At 43.0% G+C, this 16819-nt stretch overlaps 1 protein-coding gene across 1 annotated transcript in view; it reads left to right on the top strand.

Moving 5' to 3' along the window:
- Positions 1-16819, top strand: part of NUP160 (nucleoporin 160) — a 51733-nt gene that overhangs the window by 20359 nt on the left and 14555 nt on the right. Inside the window, exons 12-27 of the mRNA XM_066251527.1 lie at positions 153-236; positions 843-1013; positions 1934-2033; positions 2293-2458; positions 2819-2946; positions 3024-3184; positions 5742-5875; positions 9182-9252; positions 10235-10394; positions 10967-11036; positions 11777-11875; positions 13126-13245; positions 16096-16191; positions 16289-16383; positions 16478-16574; positions 16667-16772. Coding sequence (XP_066107624.1) covers positions 153-236; positions 843-1013; positions 1934-2033; positions 2293-2458; positions 2819-2946; positions 3024-3184; positions 5742-5875; positions 9182-9252; positions 10235-10394; positions 10967-11036; positions 11777-11875; positions 13126-13245; positions 16096-16191; positions 16289-16383; positions 16478-16574; positions 16667-16772 — 1858 coding nt within the window. The remainder of the gene's footprint in view (positions 1-152; positions 237-842; positions 1014-1933; positions 2034-2292; positions 2459-2818; positions 2947-3023; positions 3185-5741; positions 5876-9181; positions 9253-10234; positions 10395-10966; positions 11037-11776; positions 11876-13125; positions 13246-16095; positions 16192-16288; positions 16384-16477; positions 16575-16666; positions 16773-16819) is intronic.

Genomic DNA, 16819 nt, shown 5'->3' with positions numbered 1-16819 from the left:
GTCACAGAAATCATGTGCACAGTGTTGGGGGCAGCTGCCTCCCAGGCACATCCCGGCTCCATGTGTTGTCGTGCATTGCCTGCTAAACTAGCATATTTTTCATTCAGTTTTAGGCATTATATACTTCTCTCACGTGTCTTTTTTAATTTTAGATTTTCTGTCGAGGAACTGAGAGGAATTTAGATCTTTCCTGGAGTGAACTAAAGAAAGAAGTTACATTAGCTGTTGAAAATGAGGTAAGGTTGGGGTAAAGAAACAATAAATATATTCCATTTTTTTTGGGGGGGGGGGTTTCTTTCTGAAGCTGAAAACAGGGAGAGACAGTCAGACAGACTCCCGCATGCGCCCGACCGGGATCCACCCGGCACGCCCACCAGGGGCGACGCTCTGCCCACCAGGGGGCGATGCTCTGCCCATCCTGGGCGTCGCCATGTTGCGACCAGAGCCACTCTAGCGCCTGAGGCAGAGGCCACAGAGCCATCCCCAGCGCCCGGGACATCTTTGCTCCAATGGAGCCTTGGCTGCGGGAGGGGAAGAGAGAGACAGAGAGGAAAGCGCGGCGGGGGGTGGAGAAGCAAATGGGCGCTTCTCCTGTGTGCCCTGGCCGGGAATCGAACCCGGGTCCTCCGCACGCTAGGCCGACGCTCTACCGCTGAGCCAACCGGCCAGGGCCTATATTCCATTTTGATATGGGCAGATTGGTACTGAGAATATAGTCTATGGCCTGTAAACCATAAGGAATATTCGTTTGTCTATAGCTTTAGTAAATTAATATTCGACTGTTGAGTTTCGGGGGAGAAATCCTGAATGGTGTCACAAGTTTCTTTCTTTCCCTTTGCCAGCTCCAAGGAAGTGTAACAGAGTACGAATTTTCCCAGCAGCAGTTTCGAAGTTTGCAGCAGGAATTCTGGTGCAAGTTCTACGCTTGCTGTCTCCAGTACCAGGAAGCCCTTTCGCATCCGCTTGCCCTGCATTTGAACCCGCACACAAACATGGTGTGCCTGCTAAAGAAAGTAAGGGTGCTGAGGCACAGGGGCGTCCCTTAGCCCGGCAGTGGCCTTGCAGAATGCTCATCTCTTGTATGTTACGGTTGGCTTTTAGGACTCGGCACTTTATTTTTTTTTTTTGTAAAATTATAGTTCATTTGTGTTCAGATAATTTTCTGCATTACTTATATTTTTGTTGCATTTTATTTTATTTGTTACCTTTTCTTTTTTAAACTCTTTTATTGATTGATTTTTAGAGAGAGAGGAATATCGATTTGTTGTTCCACACATTCATATGTTCATTGGTTGATTCTTGCCTGTGCCCTGACTGGAGATCGAACCCGCAACCTTGGCGTCTTGGATGACACTCCAGCTAACTGTGCTACCCAGCAGGGCTTATTTACCTTTTATATTGAAGTGATTTCAAACTTAATGTAACACTCACAGAATAGCACAGAGAATGTCTGTATAGCCTTTGCCCAGAGTCACCATTTGTTCACTTCCATTTGCTTTTTTCCCTTCTAGAACTTTTCCCTGAGCCACCTGAGAGTTAGTTGTGGACTTCATGCCTCATTATCCTGACGTAGTTTAGCGTGTATCTAAGATCAGGGTTTTCGTATATAGCCACAGCACAATGTGAAGATCAGGCACTTTGATATTGATATGATATTATACAGTTCATATTCACAGGAGTTTTCTTGTTGATCTAGAGCCTAGTCCTAGATTTTGCATGTGTTTCTTTGTCATGTTTTCTTACCTTAACCTCAAACTGTGGTCAGACTTTGTCTTTGATGACATTGACATGTTTTGAAGACTATACCTGTTGTTTTGTAGTGTTCCTCAATGTGGATTTGTCTAGTGCTTCCTCATGATAAGATTCATGAGACCTCTCAATTATACCTTTAAACATTCACTGAAATGACTGTTAACGGGATTTGTATTTCCAGGGGTACCTGTCTTTCCTTATGCCTTCCTCCTTAGTGGATCATTTATATCTCCTGTCTGATGAGAACCTTTTGACAGAGGATGAGACAACCGTATCTGATGGTAATATGTCTGTATTTAATCCCCTTCTTCTGTGAAACCTGTGCTTTGTTTCAGATAGATGCAAAAACCATTGATTGCCACAGGGACCTTTCCTGGATGTTTTACCACATTGTAGATGCTTTAAGGAAAACTAAAGAGGCCTAAGCACCTCTTGAGACCTCAGCTAGATCCTTTGCACTTAATTTTTAATATTTTTATATAATATTAATCAGCTCCTCATTGATTTGAGATATGAATGTTAACTTTCTCTTACTCATAGATGTGGATGTTGCTCGGGATGTCATGTGTCTTATAAAATGCCTTCGGCTGATTGGACAGTCAGTGTCCATGGATATGTCAGTAATGATGGAGATGAGTTGTTTCAACCTACAGTCTCCAGAAAAGGCTGCAGAACAGATTCTGGAAGATTTGATCACCATTGATGTGTAAGGAGAATTTAGGGTAAAGTGCACTTCTTAATGGAAATTTAGCAATTTTTAGTGCCAAATTTGAATGCAGTTTTAATGTGCATTCAAGTGTGTACAAAGTAGTAGCTTAAACTGTCAACTGACCTATCAATTCTGAAACACAAAAGTATTTTTCTCACATTCATCTAGTGTATCACTTATGAAAAAATGAGGGAAATCTGCTTGGTGGAGTAAAAGTACCTTGTATGCTAGCGTCATTATCTGCACTCCTTTATTATATGGCTGGCTTTCCTGTCTCCGGCACATTGAAGCTTTCAGAACTTGTAGTTGTCTTATGTATTCTTGCTAGTAATGGGTGTTTTCTAATTGTCCTTACAGAGAAAATGTAATGGAAGACATTTGTAGTAAACTGCAAGAGATTAAGAACCCAATTCATGCCATTGGGCTTCTTTTACGGGAAATGGATTATGAAACAGAGGTGGAAATGGAAAAGGGATTCGATCCAGGTAAATGATGCAACAAAAACCGTGCCTTTTCAACTTAGAGAAAACAATAATACATCTTCCTTTTTTTCCCATTACAGCTCAGCCTTTGAATGTTCGGATGAACCTTGCCCAGCTCTATGGTAGTAGCACAGCAGGGTATATTGTGTGCAGAGGGGTGTATAAAATGGCCAGCACTCGCTTCCTCATCCTCCGAGACCTTTTGGTCTTACAGCAGCTGTTGATGAGGCTGGGAGACACAGTAAGTACTACTGGAGAGAAAATCTAAACTCTGAAACCTTGTTGTAGACCTACAGGCACCTAACAGAATGTCAGCTCTACGAGCACAGAGACTTTTGTCTTTACTCACTGCTCTATCCCCCATGTTTGGCCCTAAGTAGGTACTCTATAAATAATTGTCTTTTTTTTTTCTTTTTTAAGATTTTATTTCTTTTCACAAAGAGAGGCAAGAAAGAGAGCAGGGGAACGAGAAGTATCAACTCATAGTTGCTTCACCTTAGTTGTTCATTGAGTGCTTTTCATATGTGCCTTGACCAGGCAAGGCCAGGGTTTCGAACCAGACCTCAGCATTCCAGGTCGGCACCCTATCCACTGTGCCAACACAATTATTTATAGAGGCCAGTTTTTATAAATAATTGTTGAATTAGGAATGAGGAAACATCGGAATCTAAGATTACAGATCAAGAACATATATGGAGCAGATTGTTTCACTATTAACCTTTGTATGTATGTATAATGGTAGGAAGTTTTCTCCCAAAATTGAGTATTATTAGTACAACTTTGGAAGTGAGAGCTGGGTGTCCTTTAATGGGAGGAGAGAGGAAGAGAGGGAAAAGAACTCTGCAGCACAGGAGTTCCCACGAGCAGTTTTGAGATTACAGTTTGTCTTCAGGGTCCTCCTGCCTCCGTGCTCTGCCTCCTTTCCCTCCTGGTCTTGAGCTACCAGGCTCGAGTCTGCAGTCCTCGTCACCCCCCTAGTGGAGTCAGAGGTCCCTTTCGTCTCTGTCAGTTGTTTCTTTCCCATTGATTTGAGGGGGTAAGGAAGAGAGAATGAGATAGAAGCATCAGTTTGTTGTTTCACTTAGTTGATCCATTTACTGGTAGCTGTGCACTCACGGACCGCTTCTCATGCGTGCCCTGACTGGAAGTGAACCCGCAACCTCCAGCGCCAGGTCAGCGCTTTATCCACTGAGCCACCTGGCCAGGGCCTCTGTCAGTAACTTCTAATGACCCTGACAGGAAGCAGTCTGATTAAAGTAATTCATGCTAATGTGTGAAGAACTGAAAGACGTTTGGTATTAGTATTTTTTAAATGAATTTACTGATTCAAATACGTTGCTAATGGTAGAATTTCAGGTAAAAATAAGGAAAACCATTTAGGAAGGTGATTTGTTTAGGGCCACCAGGGAGAAACGGACCTTTGCTGACTCTGTCACGTAGGCAGCCCTTAGCAAGTTCCTTTCAGTCCTTGTAGATTTTACCACTTCTCTAGGGTTTGGGGCTTTTGTTTGTTTTAATTTTTAAATTGTTGGGGTTTTTTCTAAACATAGAAGTAACAGATGTTCATTGTAGAACCTTACTAGGGTAGCCTTTCTATGTAAACAAAAAGAAAAGAAAAAGTCACCTGTAATCTTCTCCCCAGTGATAACCACTGTTTACATTTTGGTGTACATCCTTTTTTTCTGTGCAATTGTCTTTTGTTTTATTTATACAATTAAGATATGCTACATAGTATTTTTTGTAATCTGGTGGTTTTTCTCACAAATTTTGTCAGCATTTTCAGGTTACTAAATATTCTTCTTTAGCATTTTTTAAATTATCTAGTACAATTTTGATTTATTCAATCCCATTAACAGCCATTCATGATGTTGCCAGTTTTTTCTTATAGCTGTAACTTTCTGTACATCCTTGATTATATCTCTAGGGAATAGTCTTAAGAACTAGAACTGATTGCTGATAGGCTCCACAGTTCTAAGGCTTTTGGTTGTATTGCCAAATTTTCCTCTAATGATCATACTAATTTTTAACCAAAACCAGAAGCATAACAAAGGTCTTAGATTTCCCCATTCCTCTTCTTCTTTTTTTTTTTTTTTTTCTTCCTTTTTGTATTTTCCTGAAGCCTAAACGGGGAGAGTCAGTCAGACAGACTCCCGCATGTGCCCCACCGGGATCCACCTGGCATGCCCACCAGGGGGCAACGCTCTGCCCACCAGGGGGCGATGCTCTGCCCCTCTGGGGCGTCGCTCCGCCGCAACCAGAGCCACTCTAGCGCCTGGGGCAGAGGCCAAGGAGCCATCCCCAGCGCCCGGGCCATCTTTGCTCCAATGGAGCCTTGCTGTAGGAGGGGAAGAGAGAGAGAGAGAGGAAGGAGAGGGGGAGGGGTGGAGAAGCAGATGGGCGCTTCCCCTGTGTGCCCTGGCTGGGAATCGAACCCGGGACTTCTGCACGCCAGGCCGACGCTCCACCACTGAGCCAACCGGTCAGGGGCCATTCCTCTTCTTAAAATCTGAACCCACAGATATAATGGAGGTTAAGCTTTTCAGTGTTCTCTTTTTCGCCATCAGCTCCCATAACTTGGTGAGCTGTTTTTGATCATTTTTATACTGTTAAATTTTTGAGTAGATATTTTTGCCATCTGCTACTCCAAAATTTAGTAGGTGTGTTGCTTTTATTCATGTCTATATGTTGCTTTTTGTATGCCCTTTGATGCCTGTGTTACTATATTTTACCTCCACGTGGACCTTAAGAGTTATCACCAATTGCTGTTACTGTGCCCCCTCCCCATCCCTCACACACAGGTGATCCTGGGAGCCGGTCAGCTCTTCCAGGCTCAGCAAGACCTACTGCATCGCACTGCTCCCCTCCTCCTATCTTACCGCCTCATTAAGTGGGGGAGTCAGTGCTTGGCAACTGATGTTCCCGTTGACACACTGTGAGTTTCATTATTTTAATTATTAAAATAAATTGTGACTTTAATTATTTTTTCTTTGCCTTGTAAAAAAAGAATTATAAATAGTGTACTTTTGCCTTTAATATTTGAAGTGCTTTTAGATGCTTCATTTTCTTAAAGCACTGGTTCTCAAACTTTTTGAAGTTGAGGTGCATGTAAAATCCTACAAATAATTGTAGGCGCACTACATACAAATTTCTGAGAAATATGTTATAATAATTAAGTCAAATATTAAAGAAAAAAATAGAAAGTTCAAGCATGCTTTTATGGTAATTAAAGGAAATAAATATAAAATTAAATTTATTCTAACATTAAAAAACATTTTTATGTTACATTTTTGGAGTTATGCTTTTTAGAATTCGTAAAAAAAGGGGGTTAAAAATTTAAAAACAAGCCGAGGCTCCATTGGAGCAAAGATGGCCCGGGCGCTGGGGATGGCTCTGTGGCCTCTGCCCCAGGCGCTAGAGTGGCTCTGGTCGCAACATGGCGACACCCAGGATGGGCAGAGCATCGCCCCCTGGTGGGCAGAGCGTCGCCCCTGGTGGGTGTGCCGGGTGGATCCCGGTCGGGCGCATGCGGGAGTCTGTCTGACTGTCTCTCCCTGTTTCCAGCTTCAGAAAAACGAAAAAAAAAAAAAAATTTAAAAACAGCCTGACCTGTGGTGGCGCAGTGGATAAAGCGTCAACCTGGAAACGCTGAGGTTGCCAGTTCAAAACCCTGGGCTTGCCTGGTCAAAGGCACATATGGGAGTTGATGCTTCTTTTTTTTTCTCTTTTTTTTTTTTTTTGTATTTTTCTGAAGCTGGAAGCGGGGAGAGACAGTCAGACAGACTCCCGCATGTGCTCAACCGGTATCCACCCGGCACGCCCACCAGGGAGCGACGCTCCGCCCCTCCGGGACGTCGCTCTGTTGCAACCAGAGCCACTCTAGCGCCCGGGCCATCTCCGCTCCAGTGGAGCCTCAGCTGCGGGAGGGGAAGAGAGAGACAGAGAGGAAGGAGAGGGGGAGGGGTGGAGAAGCAGATGGGCTCTTCTCCTGTGTGCCCTGGCCAGGAATCGAACCCGGGACTTCTGCACGCCAGGCTGACGCTCTACCACTGAGCCAAACGGCCAGGGCCGGGAGTTGATGCTTCTTGCTCCTCCCTCTTCTCTCTCTCTCTCCCCTCTCTATAATGAATAAATAAAATCTTTAAAAAAAATTTTTTTTAAACGACAAAAAAGTTATCTTTTTATATATAGATACATTCTTTTTTTTTTTTTTGTATTTTTCTGAAGCTGGAGACGGGGAGAGACAGTCAGACAGACTCCCGCATGCACCCGACCGGGATCCACCCGGCACGACGCTCTGCCCACCAGGGGGCGATGCTCTGCCCCTCCGGGGAGTCACTCTGCCGCGACCAGAGCCACTCTAGCGCCTAGGGCAGAGGCCAAGGAGCCATCCCCAGCGCCGGAGCCATCTTTGCTCCAATGGAGCCTTGGCTGCGGGAGGGGAAGAGAGAGACAGCGAGGAAGGAGGGGGGGTGGAGAAGCAAATGGGTGCTTCTCCTATGTGCCCTGGCCGGGAATCGAACCCAGGTCCCCCGCACGCCAGGCCGACACTCTACCGCTGAGCCAACCGGCCAGGGCCTTATAGATACATTCTTAGTAAGATACATTCGGTAGGTCGCAGCACGAATGTTTTAAGCTTTTCTATTCTTTGTTTATGAGAAACATGAGCCTGATGTGTCCTTGCGATTTCTTCAATGTTTGGGCATATATTTGAAAGGCAAACTCTCATTTCCTTGTCAATACATTGAAGAATTTCTCTCTTTTTACTCTTAATTGTGTTGAGTGCAGAAAACCCCACCATACATATCATCTTAACTTTACACCAAACAAAGGATAGAAGAAACTTGCCTCCATTCTTTCGGGGAACATGGTGGGTAGTGTAAACAATCCAGCACCACAGCTTAACAGCCTTTTGCAACTATAATCAGGCAAGTGAGATGGGGGGTTGGGCAGACTGTCAGTTTACAGCCAATTCCTCACACCTCTGTCCCCCAAAAATCTAAATTCCAAAACCCTTTTGGTTTTTTGGTCCCCAACAGGCACATATTTCTCTAGAATACCATAGGGTGCACCTGGAAATCTTCTAGGGCCCACCAGTGCACCCTGGAGCACACTTTGAACCACTGGTGTAAAGGTTAAAGGCAAGTTATAAGACTGGAAATAAGAAATATATGTTTATTCTATAAAACATGCACATATAATCTAAAGATAAATCCTGTTGAAGGCAAAATAATACAGTGAGATCAATTGTAGAAAGTTAGACCACACACAACAATAGTGGGCTCTTACTAAAGGTAGACTGAGATTCTTTGTAACCCAGAGAAGAAAGACAATCCAGCATTTACAACAGGGGTCTCAAACTCAACTCAGCATGTGGGCCGCAGAGCAAGATTACAGCCGTTCGGCGGGCCGCACTAGGTCTACAAAAGGCAACTGTTACACAACACTTTTCTCACTGCAGTTGAAAACAAAAAAAAATCAGTACAACAAGCACAATCGTACATGCAGTTTACTCAGTGTCACAAAACGACCAGAAACTGTAGTTCGCATCACAACTGCTGTTAACTAAGCTAATATCTAGCTAGGATGCTAGAGAAATGAAAAATACAAGTAGGCCCCTAGGCTTACTTAATTTTATCCAAAATATTTTGAACTTCGTGGATTAGTCTGCGGGCTGCACAAAATTGTTCGGCGGGCCACATGCAGCCCGTAGGCTGCAAGTTTGAGACCCCAGATTTACAAGGTTCACATTTTCAGTAAGATAAACCATCCTGCTTCCTCTGGCAAAGTAAGGTTTTTCAGGACTTGGAGGTCTTGTAGAAATTTCTGCTGTGGCTTATTGAAGAATCACTGAGTGATATCATGGCAAGTGTCTAAACTAGGACATGTTTTTCAGATATTTTTCAATAGAACTTTTTATTGTTTTGTTTTAAGATCTTATTTACTGATCTTACAGAGAGAGGAGAGAGAGGGATGGGGGAGCGAGAAATATCAACTCATAGTTGCTTCGCTTTAGTTGTTCATTGAGCTTGCCTTGACCGGGCAAGCCCCGGGCTTTGAACCAGCGATCTCAGCATTTCAGGTCAACATTTTATCCACTGCGCCACCACAGGCCAGGCTCAGTGGAGCTTTCATTGTACAATTTCTTAATTACATTGACATCATTCTTAATAGGATAACGTGTAGAAGTCATATTTGGCATAGGAGAATTTATTAAGCTGTTTTTTCCTTTTTCTCACAGGGAGTCTAATCTCCAACACTTATCAGTACTGGAACTAACTGACTCGAGTGCTTTAATGGCAAATAAGTTTGGTAAGGACTGGACTGTTTTTGCATTTGATTTTAAATCTGGCATTTATTGCATATTCACTAAAGGGGCCTTTTGCCACCTTTGCTGTAGGAAGCTAGCTTTCACTTTGAGAAGGTATGAGCAGGCTGTGGCCTGAGCCCTCTGGTTGTGGCAGGGGGTCTTGTAGAAACCAGGTCAGGCATAAATGTCACATACCTGTGTACATTCTGCTGCTTTTCCATTGTGTATTGATACTCTGGTGATTAATTCAAAATCTTTTAATTTTTTTGAGATGGAGGAGACATCAGGAAGGGAGAGAGATGAGAAGCATCAACTCGTAGTTGTGTCACTTTAGTTGTTCATTGATTGTTTCTCATACATGCCTTGACTGGGGGGCTCAAGCCGAGCCTTTGACCCCTTGCCTAAGCCAGCCACCTTGGGCTTCGAGCCTGTGACCCCGCACTCAAGCCGGTGAGCCTGCGTTAAGCCAGCTAACTCAGGGATTTGAACCAGCACTCCAGTGTCCTAGGTCGATGCTATCCACTGCACCACCACTGGTCAAGCTAATTCAAAATCATTTTTTAAACTTACTAAATAAGTTCATGATAACTTTTGTAATCTTGTCTTAATCAGTAAATATTTAAAAGAAACCCCTCTCATGCTTGTGAACCATTCTGGAGAATATTTTGTGTTGCTTTGGTACAAACTTTAGAATCTTGAAACTGCTTGTTGTAAATACTTTCTTGGGAAGGCACTTAGGTTTAATGAGACCAGTGAAAAGAAATGACTAGTGCTGATTCAAGTGGCTTCTTTATTTCATTTGTATAGTACTTCACAGTTTACGAGTTGCTTTTATTTATATTGCCATAAAAACCAATGGTGCAGTTTACAGTTTCTAATAATAAATGTTCTTTGTTAGACATGAAATGAATTGACAGACTGTCTTAGTTGAAAATTGATATTATTATCACAAATTGCTGATTGTTGTTACTTTTTCTTTTTAAGTATCTAGCCCTCAGTCAATTGTGGAATTATTCTTCCAAGAAGTTGCAAGAAAACACATTATATCTCATCTCTTTTCTCAACCAAAGGCACCGCTGAGCCAGACTGTGCTGAACTGGCCTGAGATGATTGCTGCGTTGACCAGCTATTTATTGCAGCTCTTGTATCCTTTTAATTTAAAAGCCTATTGAAGGTGTTCTTCTATCAAAATATTCTAACTAAGACTCTTCTTCTGCCTGTGCAGTGAAGATTTTTAGTGAGGTTGGGTGCTTATCCCCCAAATAAGAGATGATAATACTTATTTTCAGATATGATCCCCATTTTTATTTCATTTCAGTTTAGTTTTTTTGCTCAGAAATTAAGCTAGATTTTATTGGTATGTACACATTTAATACCTAGATCTCTTATAAAGCATTACACATTCATCAAATATTTATTGAATGGCTCTACATGTCAGGCACTATATATTAGGTGCATGTGCAATTTATCAGCTAGAATTAGAAATGATCACACAGACATGAAATACTGTTGAGCCATAGTCAATTCAGTTCTAACCTGGGTGGCTAGGGCCCTAGTATATCATCTTTCCATTATATTTGTCTAATATTAAAGTTATATGGAAAGAACATGTGCTCTGCCAACCTTCTCTTTACCTTCTTTTTAAAAAATTAAGCCATTTTATGGAGTCTGATTGCCTGATGTGTATGTTTAAAAATTTCCTTAACCAAGGACTAGATGGCCCAGCAATCCCAGTAGCCTATTTTTAGAATGTTTGATGGGGAATTGTCAGTATGTACAGTTGCAGGTGAGTATTATTGACTATTTCAGGTTTAATTATTCTTGTAAAGAATGACATATCTGGGATTTTTTCTCTTTGTAAATGTTGCTTGCATTTTAATTGGGCTGATAAAAAGAATCCTAATTATTTATACTCGTTTGTACCATAGTACACTCCAGATTTTCTCTGCTTCCCTCTTGACAGTATCATTCCTAATAATTTTTTCTAGAATCCTTTTTTTTTTTTTTTTTAATTCTCTCTCTATGTTAGGTTAAACAAACATACCATTCTCTTCATATTAATCCTTTCCTGGAATCTAGTCATTAAACCAGGAAGAACCAAAAGTTGGCAAATTGCTAACATGGAAAGCATATGTGTGTTTGTGTTATTGGAGTCCTGTTTGCTTTTATTATTATTGTTGTTGATTTTAGAGAGGGGGAGAGAGCAAGAGAGAAACATCGATTTCTTACACTTATTTATGTATTCATAGGTTGATTCTTGTATGTGCCCTAACCAGGGATTGAACCTGCAACCTTGGTGTGTTTGGATGATGCTCTAACTAACTGACCTACCCAGCCAGGGCCCTGTTTGCTTTCTTAAAGTATCTAGTAACCTAAAATAAGAACAATTAACAGGGTTAGGTTTTACTCTCCAGGTGATGTTAGGAAACACAACTTTGTGTTAATTGATATATTCTCTCCCTCTGTGAAGAACTTGAAAATGAGTATTTACTTTCGTAATCAGAAAGCACCTTTTATGCCTTTAAGGATTATATTCAACTACTACATCCCTGGTGTCAAGTCAATGTTGGTTCCTGTCGATTTATGCTGGGACGGTGTTACCTGGTTACAGGGGAAGGACAGAAGGTAAACTGCATTTGAGTGATGAACAACTAGTACAAGGAGGACACCTAGTTTCCATCCAAGCAGGCTGGAGGGTGGGAGGCAGAACCCTCTAGATAAAGATAAAGAAGACCACTAGTGCTGGTCAGGAGCACGTTATACCTGTGGCAAGTGTTCAGCCTCAGGTACTTTGCAGATTAGTAGGACACAAGAAAATATGAAGGAACCGGTGAAAACCTCCTGGTCCTGTGTAGGTGTTTTTAGGGATGCATTTTGGTAAATAAAATGTTTTTTGTTTTGTTTTTTTATTAAGTGAGAGGCGGGAAAGTTTAGAGGAAGACTCCCGCATGTGCCCCGACCAGGATCCCGGCACGCCCACCAGGGTGCGATGCTCTGCCCATCTGGGGTGTTGCTGTGTTGCAACCAGAACCATTCTGGTGCTTGAGGCAGAGTCCACAGAACCATGCTCAGCACCTGGGCCAACTTTGCTTCCATGGAGCCTTGGCTGTGGGAGGGGAAGAGAGAGAGAGAAAGGAGAGGGGGAAGGATGGAGAAGCAGATGGGCGCTTCTCCTGTGTGCCCTGACTGGGAATTGAACCCGGTACTTCCACACTCCGGGCTGACACTCTACCGCTAAGCCAACCAGCCAGGGCCTAAGTTTACTTTTTTTTTTTTTTTTTTTTTCTCTTTCATTTTTCTGAAGCTGGAAACAGGGAGAGACAGTCAGACAGACTCCCGCATGCGCCCGACCGGGATCCACCCTGCACGCCCACCAGGGGCGACGCTCTGCCCACCAGGGGGCGATGCTCTGCCCATCCTGGGCGTCGCCATGTTGCGACCAGAGCCACTCTAGCGCCTGGGGCAGAGGCCACAGAGCCATCCCCAGTGCCCGGGCCATCTTTGCTCCAATGGAGCCTTGGCTGCGGGAGGGGAAGAGAGAGACAGAGAGGAAAGCGCGGCGGAGGGGTGGAGAAGCAAATGGGCGCTTCTCCTGTGTGCCCTGGCCGGGAATCGAACCCGGGTCCTCCGCACGCTAGGCCGACGCTCTACCGCTGAGCCAACCGGCCAGGGCCCTAAGTTTACTTTTTAATTAATTGCATTTAAGTAAAAAGGTGAGATTAAAATATTAAATAATGACCAGATAGAGTTTAGAATGGCAGAAATTATGACTGTAACTCAACAGTCTTAAATAATTTTCTTTTTGTCTTTAGCACGTGAGCACCTAGAACTGGAACAGTCCGTTATAAGTCACTCTGTATTCTGTTATTTCTCAGGCTCTGGAATGTTTCTGCCAGGCAGTGTCTGAAGTGGGCAAAGAGGAGTTCCTGGATCGCTTGATCCGGTCAGAGGACGGGGAGGTTGTTTCCACCCCCAGGCTGCAGTACTATGACAAGGTGTGTTATATCACGGTTTGCGCTTTCTCCGCCACCCTCTGTAGACTTACCGGAAATACATGGCTTCGGTTGTTTTGGAGAAAAATGATATAAAAATGGAATCATTCCCTAAATTTCCAAGTAAAGAGAAAATGAATTTGCTTAGAGAAATTGAAGAAACATATTTTAATGGAATTTGATATTTTTAATTTAAGTGATACCATTCTCTTACCCCAGTTGTCATTTGAATTTTATTACTTAGTATTAGTTTTGCTGATAACTCTAAGCATTAACTTGCAACGCCACGTTTAGCCTTAGTTTCTGATTTGGCCCCGGAGCTTTGTTCCCACCGCTCTCCCCCTGGCCACTCACTGTACTGATAGTGGCCTCTTCCTTCTTCCTGTCGTGGACAAGCCGAGCACACAGCCTGTCCTTTCGGGGCCTCTGCCTGCCGCTCCCTGCGCCTGGGATGCTCTTCCGCCAAGGTGGCCCACTTTCTCACGCCCTCCTCCTGTGTCACCTCCCTGCTTCGCCTACGCACCATCACTCGTGCTGTGCTGTCCTGCATGCCCTCTCCCCATGGCACACGTGCCAGCAGAGGCACCGTGGGCAGTCTTCCGGCCTTGCTTTATTTTCCTCTCCGACATATAACTCTGCTTGATGTTATAATTTAGATAACCCAAGTGCTGTTACCTGGATTTCCCACCAAGGAGGAAATGCAACAAGGGCAGGCTTCACTGTTTTGTTCATTGCCTGTTCTTTTAAAGAGATAAATGAATTTACACTGAACCAGATTTACGGTACTAATAACCGTCTACCTCTTACTGAGAAGACAATTATTTTGACTTTCCTTTTAGCGAGAGAGGAAGGGAGAGACATGAGGAGCATCAACTCGTAGTTGCGGCACTTTAGTTCATTGATTGCTTCTCATATATGCCTTGACTGGGTGGGAAGGGGGCTCCAGCTAAGCCAGTGACCCCTTGCTCAAGCCAGTGATCTTGGGATCATGTCAATGATCCCACACAAGCCAGCAACACTGCGCTCAAACCAGTGACCTTGGGGTTTCAAACCTGGGACTTCAGTTCCCTGGTCAAAGCTCTATCCACTGTGCCACCACTGGTCAAGCTATTTTGGCTTTTAAGTAAGGATTTTTATTCTGAATCTGGGTAGATTTAAGGAATCAATAAATCCTCTGAAATTAGGTGTAAAATGTAGTTTGTATTTTTACTGTAGAGAGGCTCCATAGCTTTTATTAGAAGAAACTTACTGATATTAAAGAAGTTCAGAATCACTTCTCCAGTGGACCCCAAAGTGGGACTTGGAAAGCAAATACTAGACTTCTCACTCACAGAAGAAATAAATCAGAATGTGCTAATGTAGCCCTAGCCAGGTAGCTCAATTGATTAGAGCATTGTCCCGAAATACCAAGGTTTCAGGTTCAGTTCCCCGGTCAGGGCACATACAAGAATGAACCAATGGCCTGACCATTCGGTGGCGCAATGGATAGAGCCTCAGACTGGGATGTTGAGGACCCAGGTTCGAGACCCCGAGGCCGCCAGCTTGAGCACGGGCTCATCTGGTTTGAGCAAAAGCCCACCAGCTTGAACCCAAGGTTACTGGCTCCAGCAAGGGGTTACTCGGTCTGCTGAAGGCCCGTGGTCAAGGCATGTATGAGAAAGCAATTAATGAACAACTAAGGTGTTGCAACATGCAATGAAAAACTGATAATTGATGCTTCTCATCTGTCTTCGTTCCTGTCTTTCTGTCCCTGTCTATCCCTCTCTCTGACTCACTCTCTGTCTCTGTAAAAAAAAAAAAGAGAGAGAGAATGAACCAATGAATGCATAAACAAGTGGATCCAGAAATTGATGTTTCTCTCTCTCCCTCTCCCTTCCTCCTTATTTGCTCTTCCTCTCCCCTTTCCTCTCTCTAAAAATCAATAAATAAAAACAAAAATGTGTAATGTTTATCATAAGGATTGACTCTTCTGATGCCTTTACTTGGTCCTTTACCAGGTGATCATTTGTCACTTAGTCTCAAGGTAGACATCTGAAGGCTATGTTTACTTTGTGAATAGTCAACCAGCTTGTACTTAGGAAGTGTGTACATTTCCAGACATGTTACACTTCAGTGGAAAGTATAACTTTAAAATAACTAAGCATCTAGAACAAAAAGATGTTATTGTATTGTTTGTTAAGACAAGAAAGCAAATAGTAAATACAAATAAATAAGTGATTTTAAACTAGTTTTCTTTATAAATTTCTATTTTGAATGTTTTATACGCATATTGGAGAAATGGGTTTATATAAGACATGAGCATTTGTTTAGAGTGTGCACAGATATCATCTATGACCCAAACAGTATGAAAACTAGTAATGAAATTAGTATTTATTCCTTCATTCAGTAAATAACTTATTGAGAGCCTGTGTACTAAACACTGATGGTAAAGCTGTGAACAAAAAAGACCAATAAAAAGTGTTACAACAAGCTTTTTTTAAGATTCTATTTATTGATTTTACAGAGAGAGAAGGGAGGGAGGGGAACAAGAAGTAGTTACTTCACTCTGGCTGTTCATTGGTTGCTTGTCGTATGTGCCTTGACCAGGCAAGCCTAGGGTTTCGAACCGGTGACCTCAGGGTTCCAGTTCGATGTTCCATCCAGTGTACCACCACAGGCCAGGCTACAAGCCTGTTATTTAACAGTAGAATCTAAAGGAAAATCTCAAATTCTGACCAAATAATCCTGCTCATTTTGTCCTCGCTTTGACTTAACCTTTATCTTACCCAGTTATCTAATGGATTTAAAATCATATTTCAGGTTGAAGTGCATTAGCATATTAATTTTAACGGCAGTTTCTTCTGTTTCTCCCAGATTTTGCGTCTTCTAGATGCCGTTGGCTTGCCCGAACTGGTGATTCAGTTGGCTACATCGGCAGTAACTGAAGCAGGTGATGACTGGAAGAGTCAGGTAAGAACTAACTATAACCTACTTATTTCTCTGGAGGTTTGTCTTGAACGTAATTTTAATTTCTGTTGTCCTTTTTTCTCCTATATTTGATATTTAGGCTACTTTAAGGACATGCATTTTCAAACATCATTTGGATTTGGGTCACAATAGCCAAGCATATGAAGCCTTAACCCAGATTCCTGATATCAGCAGGTAGGCAATCTCAGTCTTTTTTAGAGAAGGCGATTTACCAGCCCTGTTTAACCCCTGAGACAGTGTATCTTCTGCGCCCTTTCTCTCCTTCCAGGCAGTTGGACTGTCTGCGGCAGCTGGTGGTAGTTCTTTGTGAGCGCTCGCAGCTACAGGACCTTGTCGAGTTTCCCTACGTGGATCTGCACAATGCGGTAATTTTAGTTCTCCGCTGATGACTGGACACAGCTGTGTTAGTAGCCGTGATGTTTACTAACTGGGATGTCTGATTTTTCCCCTTCCTTAGGTTGTGGGAATAATTGAATCCCGTGCCCGGGCCGTGGACCTCATGACTCATAACTACTATGAGCTTCTGTACGCTTTTCACATCTATCGCCACAATTACCGGAAAGGTGAGCGCCGGAAGCAGTCTTTGTCACCGGCAGCCTGATCAGTTTCA

Source organism: Saccopteryx bilineata, chromosome 1 (assembly GCF_036850765.1).
Source record: "Saccopteryx bilineata isolate mSacBil1 chromosome 1, mSacBil1_pri_phased_curated, whole genome shotgun sequence".
NCBI lineage: Eukaryota > Metazoa > Chordata > Mammalia > Chiroptera > Emballonuridae > Saccopteryx > Saccopteryx bilineata.
This window is presented reverse-complemented; position numbering and strand designations above follow the sequence as displayed.